The sequence below is a fragment of the Malaclemys terrapin genome, chromosome 24, assembly GCF_027887155.1.
Source record: "Malaclemys terrapin pileata isolate rMalTer1 chromosome 24, rMalTer1.hap1, whole genome shotgun sequence".
Taxonomy (NCBI): Eukaryota; Metazoa; Chordata; order Testudines; family Emydidae; genus Malaclemys; species Malaclemys terrapin.
Window position 1 is genome coordinate 8,164,107 of NC_071528.1, and position 15,376 is coordinate 8,179,482.

The window sequence follows — 15,376 nt, forward strand, 5'->3', positions numbered from 1 at the left end:
GGGGCTAGTGGTTAGCGTGGGGGGATTGGCAGGCAGGACTCCTGGGGTCTATTACCAGTCCTGTCCTGAGAGGGGAGTGGGGGCTAGTGGTTAGAGTGGGGGGATTGGGAGGCAGGACTCCTGGGTTCTATTCCCAGCTCTGAGAGGGGAGTGGGGGCTAGTGGTTAGAGTAGGGGTGAGATTGGGAGGCAGAACTCCTGGGTTCTATTACCAGCTCTGAGAGGGGAGTGAGGGCTAGTGGTTAGAGTGGGGGTGGGATTGGGAGGCAGGACTCCTGGGGTCTATTACCAGTCCTGAGAGGGGAGTGTGGTCTAGTGGTTAGAGTAGGGAGATTGGGAGGCAGGACTCCTGGGTTCTATTCCCAGCTCTGAGAGGGGAGTGGGAGCTAGTGGTTAGCATGGGGGTGGGATTGGGAGGCAGGACTCCTGGATTCTATTACCAACTCTGAGAGAGGAGTGGGGGCTAGTGGTTAGAGTGGGGGGGATTGGGAGGCAGGACTCCTGGGTTCTATTCCCAGCCCTGAGAGGGGAGTGGGGTTGTAGAATGGCTGGTGGGGGGGGGTCATTAGTTTAGTCTGGGGGCTCTGTAGAGAGTAGCGGGTAGTCAGGAGAAGCCTGTGACCCTGATTTGTCAAGTTCAGTGGCACTAGGGCTTTTAAAACAAGCCCCCGCACCAGGTCGGGGGGGTCCCTGGTTGGACCCTGAGCCCTGACAGCCTTTCTCCCCACTTGCTCAGACTACAGTTCCGGGTGAAGAAGGCAGGGTGGGGTGGAGGTGGCACGCGCAGCGTCACATTCCTGAGGGGCCAGGGTGACGTGGCCGTCTTCAAAGCAGGAGGCAAGACCCTGACGGTCAGCATCGGGGACGGACTCCCCAAGAACTCCAGTGAGTATTGGCGGTGGGTCCGTTGCCCTCGGGGGGCGGGGATGGGGGGCTGTTCTGCCGAGGTCCACCCGGAGGACGGTGGAGCTTCTGCGCCCTGAGCGCTTGTACGGAACCAGGCCCGTTGCGCCCGGGATAAACACCGACCGCAAAATAAACAGGCCGTTCGAGCTGGGTGATGGCGCCCGCCGCTAACAGCAGCGCAGGTCCATGCGGAAACCCGCTGCGAGCCGGGTTAGCAGGGGCTTCGCTCAGCGCCTGGTGTCCTGCACTCTCCAGTCGTGGGGTCAGGAAGAATGTCGCACAATTTGGGCTTCAGGACTCTGTCCCGCGTGGTTAGAGTGGTGGGGGGGCAGGACACCTGGGTTCTATCCCCAGGTCTGGGAGGGGAGTGATGTCTAGTGGTTAGAGCAGGGGGGCTTGGGAAGCAGGACACCTGGGTTCTATCCCCAGCTCTGGGAGGGGCATGGGGTTGTAAAATGGCTGGTGGAGGGGGGGGTCATTATTTTAGTCTGGGGGCTCTGTGGAGGGTGGAGTGGATTTTCCCCTCTGCCGACTGTGAAAGGGGGACATGCCGCCGAGGGGCAGCGGTGCAGCTGGTCGGTGAATTAGGAGGTGGAGGAATGGCAGGTTTTACTGGCCGACCATGGTTTGCAAAGAGCCCAATATGGCCCAGCCCCCATCCACCCTGCTCTCTTTTCTCCCAACAGAGCCCACTAAGAAAGGGGTCCAGCAGAGCAAAGGCCACCGCAAGCAACCGGCGCCCTCCAGAGGTGCCCCACAAGCCCCAAGAGGTGAGGGGGACAGAGCCAAGGGGGGACACTGCCTCAGGGGCCATGTGAGAGCCAACCCGCGCCCCGGGGAGCCTGCTGAGCTGATGGCGACCCCAGAACCCCCAAGGAGAGGGCCTGGAGCCAGCTGGAAGTTACCGTCCGGGGCTGTAAACCTGTGTCCGTTCCAGCCGGGACATCAGGGCTTGTGGCTCTCTGCAGGGTCCCCTGCACCCTGAGAACATGACCCCTCGGGGCTACCTGCCCCCTGGGGGCGCTCAGGGGCCATCCCCCGGCAAACCTTCAGTGGGAGGTGAGGGCAGGAACGAATGGCTCCGGGGACTGAGACAGGGAGACAGAAGTTTGCCCCTTGGCACCCAAAGTTGCCGCCGTCGGACGGCTGTTCAGTGGCACATGTGAAACGAGTTGCTAGTTCTCAGACCAGCCCCTGTTGAGCAGGTGTCCCTGTTGCAAAAAAACAACTCTCTCCGCTGGTTCTGGCGGGCAGGCCTGGGGCCAGTCTCGGCGGAGGGGCCAAGCTGCAGCTACGGACGCTGACCTCCCATCTCCGCCCTACGGGGCCCAGGTCGGAGGCGGCAGTTTGCCTGGAACTGTCCCTCTTCGGTGGAGAACGAGAGGCCTGGCTCCAGCACTGTGAATTCAGCCCCAAAGCTCCCATGAAAGGGTCAAGATTGGGCAAAGGCACGTCAGCAGAGCCCCCCGTTTCGGAAGTGCGCTGCGTGTCCACGGAGGGGTTAATCCAAGTCAGAGAATAGAATCCGAGAAGCTTAGGGTTGGAAGAGACCTCAGGAGGTATCTAGTCCTGGCTTTACCTTTTCAGATGGAAAAGGCAGCGGGCCCAATGTCCAGCAGCCCCTGGATTGGGAACCAGGACAACTGGCCACTGACTCAGTTTCCCTGTCTGGGAAATGGGAGGCTGCGGATGTCACCGGCTGGCTGGGTGGGTGTGAAGTATTACAGGGTAACCGATCCCCGTCTGGTGGTTCTTTCAGGGACCTGCAGGAACGGCGCTGCCCAGTTCCCCCGTAATGACAACCGGCAGCGGGAGCAGATGTACTCCATGACCCAGAAACAGGCGCAGGGGCCTCCCGCCGCCATGCTGCCCAAACAGGGCGTGAGCCGCAGGACCAAGGCGCGACCCCCCTCGGAGCAAAACTTGGAGTTCCTGAATGTGCCCGACCAAGGAGTGGCAGGGTAGGTGTTGCAAAAGTCGGGCCCCTCTGCGCCAGCTGGTTAGAGAGACTGCGTGCTACCAATGCCACTCCCTGGGTTCTCCCTCGCCTCGGAGCTGGGCACTGGGACATTTGCTCTCTTTTTTCTTAATCAGTTCCCTCCTGCTGCATTCAGCCGTGACACAGCGCAGCCTGCCCATTCATCACGGTGCGGGAGATCAGCATCACCTCTCCAGCACCGGGCTGTGTGCCCTGGCAGAGAGGAGCCAAGAGGAAGAGGCTGTTTAGACCTCCTTCTCCCCTGCAGCTCTACCCCCTGGGCGGTGACCCTACCAGTGCCCATGCAGCCCGGGAATGGGAGACCTCGGGGGAAAGTCCAGACAGTGTCACTAGGGAATAAGCAAAGAGCGCTCTAACCTGTGTGCCCCTCTGGAAAGCCTCTTTCCCTTTTGGTATGCTCAGGGTCAGGATCCGGTTTGGGGGGGCGGGGGGTCTGGGGAATCCACCCACAGGAGCTTGTGACCCTCCTGCCCTTGGAAGGAGCCTGCTCTGCGTGCTGGGTCCCCACTGCCCTGTTCCCGCCGCGTTCTGCTGCTGCATGACCCCTGCCCGGCCCGCGCTGAGCGGGTGCCTTTTGTTCTTTGCCCCTCCAGCATGCAGAGGAAGAGAAGCGTCAACCAACGGCCCCCTCCGGCGGGACGCCCCAAGCCCCAGCCCAAGGTCACCGGCCCGTGCTGCCAAGCTCTCTATCAGTACATCGGGCAGGACGTGGATGAGCTCAGCTTCAACGTCGGCGACGTCATCGACATCCTGCTGGAAGGTATGTACGAGGCACCTGCTGCGCCCCCACCCCCGTCTCATACACCTGAGCAGGGGCGGGCAGTGCAGCCCAGCGGGCGGAGGGATGTAAGGAAAGGAGAGGAGTCTATGGACACAGCAACCCCGCCTTGCTGGAGCCTCCTTCCGGCCTCTGCAAGCTGGGCGGCCGGGGGATCAGAAGGTGTCTCTGGGGCTGACTGGCCTCGTCCTCGTTTCTTTATTGGTCCCTCCTGCCCTGGGTCTGGGCAACACACAAGCCATCATGAGGGATGTCCAGAGAGTGTGGGATCCTGCTCAGTGCTGTTTGCTCAATGCAGGTGGCCTTGGCGTGAGGGACGTGGCTTTGTCAGCTAGCTGAGACACCCTCTTCCCTGTCCCGTGTGGCCTTTTCTCAGGGCGATGGGACATTACACGCTTTTTGGCTGCCCGCTTAGCGGCTTTGCATGGTTCTTGGACTCTCTTGGGAGCCTTTTCCATGGCTTAGTTGCTTAAGAACCTCTCAAAAGGCCCATTAGGAACATGCTCATCTCGATTGTCCTCCGCCATCGGGGCTTCAGTGCCAGCCGCTTGTGCTCTCATGAGCAACACGTTATTCGTCGTACCGTCCGGCTGGTTTATCTTCAGTATATCTGTGTGTGCCTGGCGGGTTAATGCAGCACTTCGCCTGTTCGCTGCACAGTCATAAAGCAGAGGAGACATCCACCACAGGGTGTGGGTTGGATCCTTATGTCGGGCACATTCCACATGCTTCCTCTCTGCCCGCCAAAGCATTGGCCTGAGGATTAGCTGCTTCACCTCACAATCACGGGAGAGGCTGCTGTTTAGGTAAAGGAACCTGGACACGGCACCCAACAGAGTATTGTTAAACTGGGTTACGGGGGAGGATGAGAGTCACCTGCAGATGGATGCCTCAGACGGACAAAAAGACTAAAGAACCAAAATGAAGAATCAAGACCAAAGGACTTAGCGGAAGCATGGAACTTGTTTGCAGAGGCTGAAAAATGTAATGGAGCCATTGGGTGCAGCCATCAGGGAGTATTTCCATCTCAGGGTCCCCGCTGCCCTTCGCTGACTGTGCCGTCCTGAATAGTTGTTCAGGAGCGGGACCCTCAGAGGACAAGCGGAGCAACATAGGGCTGAGGACACACCCTGGCTTCCTGCCTCTGACCAAGGAAAATGCACCTGCGGGATTGGTGTGTAAAATCATCTTTCCCGTGTTGTGGTTGTGGAATTAACAAACGATGTCGGGGACTACCAAGGACAATCTGACTTCCCCAGGGAGTCTGCTCATAGCCTCAGAGGCCTTTGTTTGCTCCCTGCGAGCCGCTGGGAGGGGTTGATGAGGTGCGCAGTTGTATTTCTGTAGCTGGCAGGCAGGCGATCTGTTTGGAGAACCTTTCACTCATCGAGTTCTAAGGCCAGAAGGGACCGATACGATCCTCTCTTCTGACCTCCTGCGTAACCCAGGCCAGAGCACTTCAATACAGGCCATAGGATTTTGTTATATGGTTTTCCCGGGCTGGTAATCTTGCCGGCTAAGGTTATATTGAACAAATAGTTTCTAACCCCTTCCTCAAAAGGGATGAGTAACAATCCTTTAAAAGGCTGCTCTCAGCCAGGGAGCAACTGAGCTATGCCCTGGGTTTGGGCTGTACCTATGTAGGCTTGCAACCGTGAACCTTGGGTACGTGTACAACTCTGCCGTAAAGCCCACCAACCAAACACAGACATGTACCCAGCTCCCTGTCTCTCGCACACCCCTGTCCGAGTAAGACTGAGGTGGTAGGGCACAAATACCACGCCAGTGGCATTGCTCGGGCCCTGCACTGAATAATCATGATCCCGTCGCTTTTTTCCAGATCCCTCCGGATGGTGGAAAGGTCGGCTGCACGGCAAAGAAGGGCTCTTCCCTGGGAATTACGTGAAGAAGATCTGAGCGAGCCTCGGTCCGCCGGCTGCCCAGACGGGTGGAGCAGAGAGAGACATGAATGAATTCATCCAACCGCATCTTCTGATCAAGAGAAAACAGGCCCTGCCCGGTGAGCACCGGCTCCCCTTGCCGACTGGGAGGGACAGCTGCAGGCCAGATGTGTAGCAGATGGACAGCTCTGCAACAACCAAGCATGATGCAGAAACTATGGCACAAGCGTCGTTGGGATTCCCAGGCCCAGGTGTTGTCAATTACGCTTGTATTTAACGTCGGGTGGGGGCGGAGTTAACGCCAGATGGCTGCTGGGCAGCTGTTTGTTGTGCCCTTCTGCTGAAGCTGCCATTTTACCGCGGGCTTCGACTCCCTTTCCGGTTTCCTTTCCCTTGCTGCGTGGCTCTGCTGCTCTGCTGTTGTCCGTGACCTGGAGCAACATTGCGTTGGCCGCGGAAGTCACCTGCACCCCGATTTCTGTCGCGAGTTAAGATTGTAAGCTCTTTGGAGCAGGCACCGGCTCTTTGTTACACATTTGTACAGCTCCTAGCACAGCGGGACAGGACGAGTACACGTAGTAAGTAAGAATAATGTTGTCCTCACTTATAGCAGTGGTGACTTTGACCGTGTGACTCGGCACATAGCACTCCTACGTTGTTGCTATTGCACATTGAATCCTGACCCTGGAGCTGCGGGGAAAGCGGAGATGGGGGATCCAAAATCCCCAGGAATTTCAGCCACGGTTAATCCCAGCCATGGTTAACGACTGATTTCCTCAGGCCCCCCCGCAGTGATATAGGAACTCTTGCCTCCAAGGTGGTGGTTCCCACCTTAGTACAAACCCTGGCACCAACACAATGGGGATGCTCTTCTGAGACTGCACAGTTACCTCAAAGAAGACAATTCTGTATCTAGATTTTGCTGGAGGGTGTGGAGCAAGGAAACCAGCCGTTCCCGCATGATAGCTCAGGTACAGTCTCCTTTCGATACGTCTGAGCGGCGCAGCGCTATGCTGAACCGCTCGGCCAAACCACGTGGGCCCCACAGGGGATCTGGATGCGTATTCAGCAGGGAATTCTAACAACGCTACCTCCAGAACAACACGGGTCTAGGCGAGAAAGTGACACCCCGGGGAATCCGGTGCCACAGAACCGTGTGTGTGTGTATTGCTGTTATCTGACTACCCGGGGAAAAAGTCACGGGGAATATTTCACTGAAGTGCTGAGAGCCAATTTTTCTTTCGGGAGGGGAGTTTATTTTCAGGCAAGTCAGGTCGTACAGCCCTGGTTGACTGGGATGCTCCAAAACACTGGCTCAACGGATGTAGGGATTTGTCATGACTAATAAAGAGCTTGGACTGCCCCAAATTAGCAGATCAATAAAGGGAGAATTTTGCTTTCTTTCGTATGCTGGCTTGACTGTGAATGGATGTTCACCTTATATCGTCAGAGGATTTCTGATGGCAGCATGTTTTGATTGATCTTCATGAGTCTCACCCCTAGTAAAGTAGGAGACACAGACTGACGCTGGGGGGGAAATTGTTCCGAATTTGCATTGTGCTTCTCGTGCAAATGTCGCCCTCAGGATCTGGGAAATGGGCTTTGGGATTTTTCTCCGAATGGTTTGAAAGCTTCTCAGCGCAGACCCCTCCGCACTTGGGCTGGAAATCGTCTCACATTCCATTGCTGAGTCGTTTTTGTTGAGAAACAAGGCGGCAGAACTGTCCTTGGGAGTTGGCTAAAACTTTTTCCTTGGTCCGGTTTTTCTGACCGGACGTCCGTGTAAACTGGGAGTGGGGGTCTCTGCGGGTGGTCGGTAACACCTGGGCCCACACAGGTAGTGTGAGATAGTCTGCTGTAGGTCTCCACAAGCGCTCCTATTAAGTTGTTCCGTTCTAACGAAATAACCGAATAACCCAATATTAATTGGGCCAGAGAGGAGACTTGAATTGGGGGGGTGTCCCAGGTGAGTGCCCTAACCACGGAGCTAAAGGTTGTAGGGGAGGGCAGGCTGCCTTTGCCTCCTGGTTGCTGGTTGTGTGGTGTTAGGCAGCCTCCGAGCATGTCTATTGCATACAAGTTAGGGGGCATAAGTGCCGACTTTCTAATGTGCCAGGGGGTGCTCCCCAGGCCCCGCCCCCACTCCACCCCTTTCCCCAAGGCCCCGCCCCCGCCCCACCTCTTCCCACCCCCTCCTCTGAGCGCACCCCGCTCCTCCCCCCTGCCTCCCCCAGCGCCTCCTGCCCCCCCATTGATCAGCGGGGCGGGCAGGAGATGCTGAGGGAAGGCTGATGCTTAGCACCCACCTTTTTTTCCCCCGTGGGTGCTCCAGCCCTGAAGCACCCACGGAGTCGGTGCCTAAGGGAAGGAGCACCCGTCGTCCCCAGTTTGTGCATTGCAAGCCGCGATAGAGGGGACGGGGCTTAGGACATATCCCTCTCCTTGGCATCTCCCATGGGCTAGCTTCGGCAGCTCCCAGCTCAGCATGCTGGCTTTTTGGGCTTGCATTCGCAGGCACCCATCTATCACCCGGGGCCCCGAGGTGCCCAGTTCAGGGTGTTCCTATGAGTTTCTAGTTAGATGTTTGCAGGCTCAGCGTCACAACGCCCAAGTCTCTTTGTGGAGCGGGGCCTCATTGGCTGGGCCACTCCGTGTGCTCTGAAGACCAGGCTCTTTTTCGGCCCTGACAAATTGTGCTCTCTCCTCTTCTCCGGGTCTTACGCTGTTTGCTACAAGGTGGAAATCTAATAGTTAGCTCATCTTCTCCATAGATCTCAAAGCCCTTTAAAGGAGGTTAGTAGTGTTAGCTCCCTTGTAACGCTGGGGAAACTGAGGCACAGAGCGTTGCAGTGACTTTCCCAAGGTCCCCCAGCAGACCTGTGGCGGAGCCAGGAATAGACTCCAGGTCTCCTGAGTTCCAGCACAGCACTCTGTCCACTGCCATTGACCAGGAGGAACTGTTTCTATTTTGCAAGGCCTCTCGTGATGTTTGCAGAAGTCTGAGAGCTGGGCATGAATGCAGGAAGGCCTGACCAGAGGGAAGCATGAATCTGGAGGAACCCCAACATAGCGATCTCTCCCTGACCTCCCCCATACCATGCATGCTCCCTTCCCTGCTCCCAAGACTTGCCTGATCCACCCACCCACCCACACCCCATGGTATCCCTTGCAGCCCTTTATCCCAGAGGCCTCCCATACTGCTGTGACCACCTGGGGTAGTAGGAAGAGGAGCGGGGATGTTTGGGGGAGACTGAGATGGGTTATTTCATAGAGGGGGAGCTGTGCTGGGGGCAGGGGCCAGCCCCTCCAGGCCTTAGTGCTGGTGCCTCATCTTTCCCTGGTACCAGCTGATGCCTCTGTGCCCAGGAGAGGGGGCAGTTGTGTGTGTGTGCTCCAAGCCATCGGTCCCGTCTGCCCCCCATACACACACCCCGGCCCCACTTTGTGTGAGCTTTGGGTCTGTCTTCACTGCAGCATTAGCCCAGCCTCACGCCCAGGTGTTGCCCCCACCCCCTCTTGTCCACACACAAAACCCTCTCTCCTGAGTGCTTGGGGGAAGGGGGCTTATATCCAGGCTCCCTGGCCCTGGGTTAGAGCCCAGGTGCTGTTTCACTAGCTGGGAACCTTCCCACTTTCCAGTGAGGACACACCTTAAATCACTGAGTACTGACAGTCCTCCAATGCCGTCCCACAATTCCTTTCCCCCCTACACACACACACACACACACACACACACACACACACACACACACACACACACACACACACACGCACGTGCCCCCAGAAAGACAGATAAATTCTCCTACAGTTCACTGGGAAAGAATCAGAGAGCGGCTCATCTCCCTGCAGCACAAGGGACCGTGGGCTATATCCCTGGTGACACACGGGTGGGGAGTGCCACTCCGGTGAGGTGCCAGGAACTCAGGTCGGGCTTTGCAGTGCGTGTTTCTCCAATGGGGCCACCAGGGGCTTTTCGTGCCGGGTGATTGTGGGGGCCAAGCAGTGTTGACAAGCATACAAATATCACCTTTCACAGAAACAGACTTACTAGCTAGCAAGTCCTTTTTTAAAAAAAGCAAAAGAAACCACAACGAAAAGACCAGAACGTGCAAAGCACGTTCTTTGTTTCTATTCTGTTTAGGGCCAGTAAAGAACAGAGACAACTGTACAGTATTTTTATTATTGAGGCTGCAATAAAAACCTACCTAAACAAATTACGATCTAGACACGTTGACGAGCATATTTATTTATTTTTCCTAAAGTTGATTAAGGGTGTTAGGAAAAATCGTCCGAGCAGCCACAAGCGAGAGTCGGTGGCCGCACTCGGAGGCCACCGAAAATTTTCTTGTGAGACCCCATCGCCCAAGTTAACTCTGTATTGACATCTTCCCAGTGTTGCGAAGTGCTTCAGCAGGTCGGTCAATGGCTATTAGCCAGGATGGGCAGGGACACAGCCCCATGCTCTGGGTGGCCCTAACCTCGGACTGCTGGGACTGGGCGATGGGATGGAGCGCTCGATAATTGCCCTGTTCTGTTCATTCCCTCTGAAGCACCTGGCATTGGCCACTGTCGGAAGACAGGATACTGGGCTAGATGGACCTTTGGTCTGACCAGTCTGGCCGTTCTTACGATCTTATAACACACCCTCCACAGAACAGAGAAATGGGAAGATTGGGCCACCTGACAGGCCATCTCTTGTATTCCTCCAGCCGCTCCATGCCCATTTCCCATGGCTGTATCTACCCTGCCCCATCCACTGCGGCTGGAATGCGGCCCTCTATGGGCACCCCGTTGGCCAAAGTACCTCTTCCAAACACTGCAGGCTGGCCTCAGACTCCCCCGGCGTCCGCCCTCCCCTTCCCAGTGCTCTGTGGGGGAGTGGAGCAGAGAGGGCCTGCTGGCGCTGCCCAAGGAGAGGAGGGTATGTTTGGGGAGGAGGTTTCAGAGTAACAGCCGTGTTAGTCTGTATCCGCAAAAAGAAGAACAGGAGTACTTGTGGCACCTTAGAAACTAACAAATTTATTAGAGCATAAGCTTTCGTGGACTACAGCCCACTTCTGTTATGCATCCGAAGAAGTGGGCTGTAGTCCACGAAAGCTTATGCTCTAATAAATTTGTTAGTCTCTAAGGTGCCACAAGTACTCCTGTTCTTCTTTTTGGGGAGGAGGGGGTTTCTAAGGGCTGTAATGGCTGAGGGGGGACAGGGTAAAGACCATAGGGGCTGGGGGTTTCACTCCTCACTGCAGCCCTCTTTCCTCCTTCGCTGTATCGTTATGCAAATATATATATGCAAATGTGTGTACATTTGCAATCTGCTGGTTGTGCTTTGAGGACGGCTGCAGGCAGAAGGTGATGAAAAGGTCAGATCTAGCAGGCGCGGTCGGTGCGGCCAGCATAGCTGCTGGTCCTAGGGGTACTGCTGCACCCCCTGGCTTGACGTGCAGGGTTGACTGTTTGGCTCAATGGCTCTCAGTCCTGGCATTGTACAAGCCGGCCAGCCGGCGGACTAGTAACCCCTCCAGTCCCGCTTTCTCTCCCCCTACCCAGGTCTGCTCCCCATCCCCGGGAGCCCCTCCCCTCACATTCAGCCACAAGCCTGCCAAGCAGATGCTCCACCCCAGAAGTGAGAGGGTCGATGGCATTTTCTCTAGGGTGGGGCAGACTCGCCGAGGTCATGAGGGGAGATGCAGGCACAGGGGCTGTGGGAGCTAGTTAGGGTGACCCGAGAGCAAGTCTAAAAAATCGGGACAGGGGCTGAGGGGTAATAGGTGCCTGTATAAGACAAAGCTCCAAATAGCAGGGCTGTCCCTATACAATTGGGACATCTGATCACCCTAGAGCTAGTTCTCTCTAGGGTGGGGTAGATCCTCCCTCTGAGGGGGCGGGGAGTGATAGGACACAGGCCCAGGGTTGCTGGGAGATGAAGTTTTTTCCCCCCCAGGGTGCTGCCAAACTGACTCTGGGGACTTTGGAGAAGGGGAGGAAGGAGATGAAAGAGGGGGCAGGGGACAAGGGATGGGGGGAGATGGAGGATGGGAGACCAAAGGAGGGGGGCAGGAGACAAGGGGGGGGTTGCTGAATACTTGGGGGAGGATGGCGATTTATAAAGCCAGACGGGACCATTGGGATTATCTCTGACCTCCTGTATCTCACAGGCCAGAGAACTGCCCCAAATAATTCCTACAGCCGATCTTTTAGGAAAACATCTCAGCTGGAGATGAGAAGGGGACGGCTGAGTAAATGGCCAGCAGAGACATGCAGTGGGGAGGACCGAGTGAATATGTCTGTGGGTGAGGGGACAGACTACGTGGAGGGGAAAGATTGGTCCCCCACACTCAACAAATCCCCCCAGGCCTCCACTGTGCACCCACCCCCACGCCCCTTTCAGGATCTCCACTGTCTTAGTTCCATGGACGAGGTCTGTGCTGTCTCTGCCTGTGACGGGGCTGGGTTCAAAGCCTGCTCATAACCCACCATGTAAAAAAAGAAACAAACCCTAATATCGTTTACCCTAAATTACTGGGTTCAGAGTAGCAGCCGTGTTAGTCTGTATCCGCAAAAAGAACAGGAGTCCTTGTGGCACCTTAGAGACTAACAAATGTATTAGAGCATAAGCTTTTGTGGGCTACATCCCCCTTCATCGGGGGGGGTGATTTCCCTTCTCAGCCTGAGCTCCACCTCAGTGGAGCTTTTGTCAGGGAATTTCCTTGTTAGGTTGAATTAAAAAGCATCCATGAACACTAAACAAGAAGCCCAGCGAGGACATTACCATGTGATATTTCTAATGCTATGAAGGACAGTAGTAACCTTTTCATCACTTTAATTCACTACAGTTTACACTAGATGGCACCAGGCGCCCAGCTAGAAACAGCCCGGATCCTCACCAGGCAGGAGGTGAAGCAGAAGCAATTTTTTAATCCCTGGTGCTACATTCAGATCCAACCCCTTCGGTCCCCTTGGGAGCTGGGAAAGTGCCCCACGGTTATGGCGATCGGGGGAAAGGGAGCCCCAGTCCTGAACAGACAGGGGCGTCTGGTCTGGCTGCTTTGCTCCACACAACTCCTGCATGGCTTCTTCAAGCAGCAGCGTCTCCCTGTTAAAGAGCTGCTCAGACGTCAGCAAGAGCAGGAGGTGGCCTGCTCTGCCCCACCAGGCCGCAAAGCCCCTGGCAGGGGAGATTCTGCAGGGAGGGGATACGAGGCCAAGGATGTGGCGCTCCCCCATGCCATGGGTCGCACTCCAGGTCCCCCAGATCTGAGAACCCTTCATGCACCGGCGTGGTGGGGATCATCTAGTATTAGCAGCATCCGCTCCATTTTACAGATGGGGAAACTGAGGCACAGTGCAGCGACGGCCCAGTTCCTCAAAGTTATTTAGGTGCCTAACTCCCATGAGAATTAGGTGCCTAAATCCCTTCGAGGAGCTGGGCCCTAGTAACTTGCCCCAAGGTTGCACACACCGCCAATCAGTGACAGAGACAAGATGGGTGAGGTAATATCTTTTATTGGTCCGACTTCTGTCGGTGAGAGAGACAGCAGTGGGTCCAATAAAAGACATTACCTCACCCACCTTGTCTCGTTAATATCCTGGGACCGACACGGTGACAACACCACTGCATGCCATTAGTGACAGAGGCCGCTAGCACCAGGTCTCTTGGGTCCCTACGCTGTCACCAGTCAACTATGGTTCCTCATAGTGAGGTCACTAACGCATCACTGCAGTAAATGCTGCTGAAACATCTGCCTAGCTGGGTCTCCCATCTCAGTGCAGCTGTTGGAGTCACAACCCCCTGGGAGGATGCACGGTAGGCTGTTGTTTCCAATGATTTTTCATGCCTTCATTATTTATAAACTGACTGGCTTTGGACAAATCAGATCGGCAGGAGACGGGTCTGAAGCTATTACCTAAGGCAGAAGGAAAAGGTTAGTTTCAGTTACTACAGAGAATTCTTTCCCGGGTGTCTGGCTGGTGGGTCTCGCCCACATGCTCAGGGTCTAACTGATCACTATGTTTGGGGTCAGGAAGGAATTTTCCCCTGGGTCAGATTGGGAGAGACCCTGGGGGGGAGGGGTTCACCTTCCTCTGCATCATGGCGCCCAGGTCACTTGCAGGTTTAAACTAATGTGAGTGGTGGATTCTTTGTCCTTTGAAGTCTTTACACCATGATTTGAGCACGTCAGTAACTCAGCCAGACGTTATGGGTCTGTTACAGCAGTGGGTGGGTGAGGTTCTGTGGCCTGCAACGTGCAGGAGGTCAGACTAGATGACCATGGGCTTCTCTTCTGGCCTTAAAGTCTCTGAGTCTATATTGCTGGTTGGTAGTACACGCTGCCCCTGCCGCTAGAGCCACGCCTGGTAACAGCAAAAACTCCCCCATGGAACTTCCTCAGAGATCAACATGCCCTTGGTCTGGGAATAACTGGAGAAACTTCAGCCCAAAGGGCAACTCAGAAAATGTACAAATGCCTGAGAAGAAGGACTTACTGTGCATTAATCATAGGCCTCTCCAAGAGGCTGATGGCTGTAAGAGCCAAGCATCTTCTGTACATTAATGACCAATGGCTTCTCACAGAAGGGAAGGACGGAAGGGGTGTTATCTCCATTGAGGAGCAGTGGCCTGTCCAAAGTCACACGGCAGGTCTGCGGTAGAGCCAGAAACCGATCCCAGGAATCCTTGTAACAATATTAACCCCTAGCTCGTCACTAGCTCTTTGCATCAGCAGCTCTCAAAGCACTTGATATTTAGGTCAATATCATTATCCCCATTTTACAGATGGGGAAACCGAGGCACAGAGCAGGAAGTGACTTAGCCAGGGTCACCCAGCAGGCCAATGGGAGAGCTGGGAATAGAAGAGCCACCAGGATTTCTCTTAAGGGAGCAGAGCTACTAAACATGGGGCCTATTCTCCCTTCAGAAAGGTTTGTACAGCTCCCACTAAGAATAGCACAAAGGTAATCTAGGGCAGGATCTGGCCCAGATGTTTCTTCTATATCTAATAAACACATAAACATCCGTCTCAGCGATTCCTCTCATTCCTGCGAGACCCATTACTAAGCGATATTGAAAACTAGACTGGACAAAGCAGTGGAGAATTAGGGGAAATCCCTCACTATCTAGTGGATGACCCAGGTCAGCAGGTCGCAGACTGGTATGGGGCCCCATGTGAACATTTTCTAAGGCCTCAAAGTACCAGGATTTTACTGTACAATTACAGCATTTACACAGCATTATGCTTAGCTGCAGGGCTTGGGGGATATGGAGGGAGGGGCTGCTGGTCCTTTTAGTATTGAGAAAAGACATCTTTGGCTTTGGCAAGTGGGAGAACCTAATATTCCCCTTTTCTGTCTTCCAAGATCCGTGAAAGCCTGTTGGGGCAGAGGCTGTCTCGTGGTTCTCTTTTTGTCCAGTATCTAGCACAATGGGGCCCCGAACAGGATTGGGGCCCGTAGGGACGTCTGCAGTACACACAGCCAAGCCAATTCAACCTAGTCAAGCCTTGCAAGTTCTTAAAGAACCTAAAATGTAAGCATAGGGTGGGCTTTTCAAAAGGCAATGGAGGTGTCCAATTCCCACTGAATGCTGATAGGAATGGGGTGCCTAAATCCCATAAACTCTTTGGCAAATCTTGCTGCTAGGCCCTGAAGCGGCAGAGGGTCCATCTGCATGGACCTTGTTGCCGGCGGGCTCAGGGCTGTGGTGAGATCGGTTCAGATCCCGTGGCCGCTCTTAACGAACAGGCGCAGGGGGGCGTCTCTCCCGCCTGGCCTTGCGCAGAGCAATACCTGCAAGCGA

At 55.2% G+C, this 15,376-nt stretch overlaps 1 protein-coding gene across 1 annotated transcript in view; it reads left to right on the forward strand.

Annotated features, from left to right (window-relative positions):
• Positions 1-6,983, forward strand: part of MYO1F (myosin IF) — a 51,552-nt gene extending 44,569 nt beyond the window's left edge. The window contains exons 24-28 of the mRNA XM_054013276.1: positions 736-884; positions 1,592-1,675; positions 2,665-2,866; positions 3,498-3,664; positions 5,523-6,983. Of these exons, the coding sequence (XP_053869251.1) occupies positions 736-884; positions 1,592-1,675; positions 2,665-2,866; positions 3,498-3,664; positions 5,523-5,599 (679 nt within the window). The 3' untranslated portion in view covers positions 5,600-6,983. The remainder of the gene's footprint in view (positions 1-735; positions 885-1,591; positions 1,676-2,664; positions 2,867-3,497; positions 3,665-5,522) is intronic.
• The last annotated feature ends 8,393 nt before the right edge of the window (positions 6,984-15,376 follow it).